The 6000-nt window shown below is 49.8% G+C and overlaps 1 protein-coding gene across 7 annotated transcripts in view; it reads left to right on the top strand.

Moving 5' to 3' along the window:
* Nucleotides 1-3780: 3780 nt before the first annotated feature.
* Nucleotides 3781-6000, top strand: part of PPFIA1 (PTPRF interacting protein alpha 1) — a 93136-nt gene continuing 90916 nt past the window's right edge. For 4 of the 7 annotated variants that reach the window (XM_057552338.1, XM_057552337.1, XM_057552336.1 and 1 more), the window contains exons 1-2: nucleotides 3782-4013; nucleotides 5264-5527. In XM_057552338.1, the coding sequence (XP_057408321.1) occupies nucleotides 5264-5527 (264 nt within the window). In that variant the 5' untranslated portion in view covers nucleotides 3782-4013. Of the gene's footprint in view, nucleotides 4014-5263; nucleotides 5528-6000 lie in introns of all 7 variants that reach the window. The other 3 variants (XM_057552335.1, XM_057552333.1, XM_057552339.1) reach the window with 1 other exon arrangement.

Genomic DNA, 6000 nt, shown 5'->3' with positions numbered 1-6000 from the left:
GCCGCGATAGTGAGAGGCCCGCGCACCGCGATGAAGAGTGGCCCCCGCTCGCCGCAACTAGAGAAAGCCCTTGCACAGAAACGAAGACCCAACACAGCCACAAATAAATAAATAAATAAATAAATAAAAATTTAAAAAAAAAAGAGACCATTCCTTGCTCACAAGCATAGCGACGAGATCAGCAATTAGGACCCCCCCGTTCACTCAAGGCTCCAGTCCCAGCTCTTCCCAAGTTAGCTGGGTGCTGCTGGGCCAAAGCTCTTCGCATCTCTGAGCTTGTTTCCTCCTCTTAAACGAAGAGCCACATCCTCCATCACCCACCCCCAGCTCAGACCTCTCCACCCCACCCCACCTCCGAATAGTATTGTCCCACCACCATTCATTAGGTTGCTTTACATATTCCAGTAGACTTGGGACACACGCAGATCTCTGTGATAGAGGCCAGGCCACATTCTAATCTCACCTCTCCTCCCGGGCCCCTCACCTCTCTAGAAAGGGGAGGTGGCCCAGGCCACGCTCAAGGTTGACAGCTATATCATCTGGAGAGTCAACGCTGGCGGGCACATTTGTGAAAACACAACTCTGGGCGCAGTAAAAAACACTCTACCCCCCACCTGTACTCCCATATTTTATCTAGCCTTTAATAGAAGAACTGGAGGGAAGACATTTCTCACGTTCATTGTTTTCCTGACTGAGCCTCTGAAATATTTTTCAGGTGAATACTTCTGGGAAAGAGTTTAGTTGAGTGATACAGATAACTACATCAAAATGTCATCTTAGCTTCCTGAAAGCAATGTGCCATGGTTTGTTCTTGCCTAGGTTTTACTGAAGTAACATTGGTGGGTTTTTTTCCTCTAATGATAAAAAGAATGCACATTCATGATAAAGTATCTGGAAAGCACAAACTAGCACAAAGAAGAAAGTGAAAACAACCCACTGTCCCCCTCAAAGACAACCCCTGCCAACAGGCTGACATTAACTCTTTCTAGGAGTATCTCTGTACATACATATAGAGAGAAATGTAAGAAACTAACTGAACTCAGTAACAATGTTTTCACATATAGACATACATGTTTTTCTTTTACAAATTTGAGATTTAAAATTGAATTACACTTTTCAAAACTATTTCATGTAAAACTCATTTTATTAAAATTGTATCACTTTGATTAATATCAGTAATATTTAAAAATTTTCAGATACAAGATAATAAATTTTAGATAATACAGACTTCATCTAAACACAAACTTTTCTTTTTTGAATTAGGGTTCACGCTCTATATACTTGTGTGTAACTTGGTATTTTTTTAAGTTTCTTTTCCCATTAAAAAAATTAGGTATATATTGATAAAATAGATAACAAGGACCTACTGTATAGCACAGGGAACTATACTCAATCATTTTGTAATAACCTATAAGGGAAAAGAATCTGAAAAAAAATAGATATATATGTATGCATAGCCGAATCACTTTGCTATATACCTGAAACTAACACAACATTGTAAATCAACTATACTTCAATTTTTTAAACTTAGGACACAATTTACACATTACTGTACAGTTCTGTTAGATTTGACAAATGCATGCGGTCATGTACCTACCACCACAGTCAGGATAAAGAATTTTGCCAGTCATCTAAAATATACCTCTAAAATACGTCATCAAGCTTTCTGTCATTTGCAGTGCAATGATTTAACCTTTTTTTTTTTTTTTTTTTTGGCTGTGTTGGGTCTTCGTTTCTGTGCAAGGGCTTTCTCTAGTTGCTGCAAGCGGGGGCCACTCTTCATCGCGGTGCGCGGGCCTCTCACTATCGCGGCCTCTTTTGTTGCGGAGCACAAGCTCCAGACGCGCAGGCTCAGTAGTTGTGGCTCACGGGCCTAGTTGCTCCGCGGCATGTGGGATCTTCCCAGACCAGGGCTCGAACCCGTGTCCCCTGCATTGGCAGGCAGATTCTCAACCACTGCGCCACCAGGGAAGCCCCTAACCAGTCTTTTTTTGTTGGCCATTTGAGGTTGCTTACAATTTTCCCCTTAACTGATTTTGCAATCTGAGGGAATGAAATGGATGCATGAAAATGAGTGAAATCTGGGATTCTCATTTTCCTGCCGCTATACCAAATGGGCTTCTCCCTTCTCTACTTGGAAAACTGCTCATCCTGAGACCCAGCTCAGATGTCATCCCTCTGTGAAGCCCCTGTGATGCCAATTGCAGAGTTGGTTCCTCCTTCCTCTGTGGTCCCAAGGCACCAAGTCACACGCTGTGTATAGGACAGACATTGGAATAGTCTGTTTCTCTTCTCCCCTCCAGGCTGTGAAATGGGGGAAGTTGACGTCTTTCGCAGTCCTGTGTTCTCCAAACCTAGGCCATGCCTGGCTCACAGCGTTCTATAAATGTTCATGAAATGAATGAACATTCTACTCCGTTGAACACAATTTTATTATTGTGCTGATTTTTTAGGAGGCAGGTACTTTCTGAGCATGGCGCCAATATGGGCTGGATGAATTAAGCTGGTACACTTGAGGAGAACTGGATGTTTTCCTCTGTTCCAGACCCTGGATCAGGGATGCAAATTCATATTTACGTGGAGTCATTCAAATATTTATTGAATAAACAAATACGTGGATGAAAGGTGTGGTCCTGGACTCGGGAGGTAAGAAAGCCAATCAGACATAGCACCTGTTCTTGGTGAGCTCACAACTGGGAATCAAGGAATCTACCTTGGAAGGCTTCACTCCCCTCCCCTGCCATGCAACCTTTACTTAGACTTAGCCAGACAGCGGCCAGTGTCACTTGGCAACAATGCCTGGACATTTTGTTTTGCCAAGAGTTTGTGATCCAGGAGTCAGACCTTGAGTGGGGAGCATCTGCTTTAATTTATTAAAGGTGTATTTATTAATCTCTGCATCTGCAAGATATAGCACAGGACTTGGCACATAGCAGGGGTTTTTAAAAGTCTGAGCAAGGATGAAATACGGCTATGAATAAGGATAACAATGTTGAGAAAGATAAAAATGACCACCATTCGCTGAGTACCTCCCCAGCCAGGTCCTTGATTAGGTGCTCCCTACACATCCTGTTTCTTATAACAGCCCTGGGGTAAGTCTGTATCACTCTCCCATCTTACAAGTGGGTTCCCCCGCGGTGCCCAGGCCCACACCGCAGGGAGAAGTATCTGCTGGAAGGTGAACCAGGTGTGCCTGGCTCCAAAGCCTGCCTTCTCGACACAGCGCCCAGGAGCCTCAACATCAAACGCTGCTCATCTCTGCCTCCCCAGGTACTGCAGGTAAAGGTTGGTAATGGGTCTTGCGTAGAAACCGCGTCCTTCCGAATCGTGCAAGGACCGGTTCCTAGGAGGCTCCGGAGGCCACACCGCAGGCTCCGACCAGCTGCGAACAGGTGACTTGCACTGGGGCGCGCTCCCGCGTTAAGGTGTGTAGCCGTGACCTTCGGGAAGTGTCGGGCTCAGAACCTGGCACCCAGTAGACGCTCGATAACGACCTTCGGTGTCCTCCGCGGCTGTAAGCGGAGAGCTGGGGGCAGCCCCCCAGGTGGAAGACGCTGCTCGGGACGAGGAGCATAGCCCGGAGCGACTCGACCGAGATTCACCCACCTGGGCGGGGCCGGGGCGGGGCTTCTACTGTATCCAGTCAATCGGCGTCCGGGAGGCGAGCCCGCCCCCCTGAGGAGGCGGTGCTTGCACACTCGGCCGCCCCCGGGCTCCTCCCCCGGGGGAAGGGGCGGGGCGTGCCGGCGGCGCTCGGCGCTGACGCTGCGCCGACGCGCCCGACGTCGGGCACGTTGACGCCGGCGACGCGCAGCCGGGCCCGCTCCTCCTGTGCTCTGCCAGTGTCCGGCCGCGGGCCGGCCTTAGTGACTGGGGGCGGCGGGCCCGGGGCCGCGGGCGCGGGGCGGGCGGCGGGCGCGGGCTGCCTTCGTCGGGCCCCGAGCTCGCCTGGAGCGAGCAGCCGCCCGCGAGCCGCCGCGGAGCCTCCTCGCCCGCTCCCGCCGGCGAGCAAGGTAAGAGATAGGGGGACTGAGGCAGGGTTGGGGCGGAGCGGGGCCCCGGGCGCCGGCGCCCTCCCCGCGGGGGCCGCGCGGCTGGTGAATGTCAGCCCCGGGGGAAGGGTGCGCAGCGGGGCCCGGGGTCGCGGGGGCAGGGGGCGCTGCCCGGGGGACCCCCGGCGAACGGGCTCTCGGGGCCGTGCGCCCCCCCCCCGACCCCAGCGCCAGGTGACCCGCGCCCCCGGTGACCCCAGCGCTGGGCGCGGGGGCGAGGACCTGTGGCCGCAGGAAGTCCCGAGCCAGGCTGGGTTCCCGTGGTGAATCGTTCTCGCCACCCTGGCGTCCGGGCTGCTGCAGCACCGGGTGCGGGTGCGAGCGGGGTAGAGTCGTTGTCACTGTCAGGTGCGTGGTACGCGGTTCTGGGCATCTCCGTCCCGGGGGGTCCGCCGAGCCCGGAACACCGGCGGCAGCCTCGGGAACCGGCCCCCTGCCCCTCGTCCCGTCATTATATTTGAGACACTTAGTAACCTCTCGTAATCTCACCTTTCACTTTTCCTTCCTTACTAGCCGTATGCGTCTGTCTCGACCTGCTATATTTCCATTGTGGAATTTTTTGGGGGGGGGTCTGTTAATTTACGTAAGTTAGGTTGACTGACCAACCATTGCAGCCGTTGAAAAACACCTCTCGCCGCCCTTAAAGAGTCCAGTTCCGTTTATCGCTCACCAAATCCAGCCCAAGAATTCAGGGAGCCGTCAGTCTTTCCTAGGAGCTGACTGCACACATTCCTCCAAGATGCCTGATGGATTTTGTACTTGTCAGTTTTACTGGCTGTATGCTCCTTCTGTGCTTTTCCTGAAAAATGATTGGGTGGCACGTGTTTTGACTTTCTCTCCCCCACCGGGAAATAGAAAGGAAAAAAAAAAAGGTTACAGAAGCACACTTGTTTTCAACAACTAGAAAGTACAGCTTTGCAAAGAAAATGCCACAGGGTTTGTTCTTTATGTGAGGGTAGTCTTCTTTGGTCTTTACCCCTTCACTGGACTATTGTCAGTATTAAATGTCTTCATCTTGTGTGTTCTGGGCACGTTGGATATGCATGTGTATGTTTTCCCAGTTTTTTTCTGTACAGAGCATAGCAGTCAGATCTGGGAATAATGAGGCTGTCAGCCTTTCATTTATCAGCTACAGATAGCTATAAAGTTGCAGCTCTGTGGAAGCCTTTATTTTGCACCTGATGACTATGGTCTGGGTCTTTCATTTCAAGATGATGTGCGAGGTGATGCCGACCATCAGTGAAGCAGAAGGCCCCCCAGGAGGAAGTGGGAGCCATGGGTCCAGCTCCCCTTCACAGCCAGATGCAGATTCACATTTTGAACAGTTGATGGTCTCCATGCTGGAAGAGAGGGACCGTCTCCTTGACACTCTGAGAGAGACCCAAGAAACGCTGGCATTAACCCAGGGGAAATTACACGAGGTTGGTCACGAGAGAGATTCCTTGCAGAGGCAGCTCAATACTGCGCTTCCACAGGTAAGGGTGATTTTCACCTGAGAGTTTTTTCTAAACGCTTTTTTACGATGTTGAAATTTTTAGATGTGTATTTTGCGTAATCACTTGTGAAATGGTGGTTCTGTTACTTGCAAGTCCCATATAGATAAAATTCCTGAGGATTAAACTTCTTAGTGAGAACAAACTCTAGTGTACCATAAAGTTCTGTAAAAACACCTTATTGCTCTGTTCCCCTTTGGGGCGGCAGAAGGAACTGCCTAGATTTGGAAGAGTGTTCCAGAGTTTTTGAAAAAGGGCCATGAAGTAACCAAGCTCTGTGGTGCCTTCTGTTTTGCTGTCTTAAGCTATTCCTTGCCTAAATGTGTATTTCCATTGGTTGTATTATGTATTTCCAATTTCCTAATGAAATTTACTGGACAAATAGGATTGATTTCACAGGAAAAATATTTTTACAGTCCACCTTTCTCAGAACACCAGTGTTTTGTAAATCAAGT

Source organism: Balaenoptera acutorostrata, chromosome 9, assembly GCF_949987535.1.
Source record: "Balaenoptera acutorostrata chromosome 9, mBalAcu1.1, whole genome shotgun sequence".
NCBI lineage: Eukaryota > Metazoa > Chordata > Mammalia > Artiodactyla > Balaenopteridae > Balaenoptera > Balaenoptera acutorostrata.
This window is presented reverse-complemented; position numbering and strand designations above follow the sequence as displayed.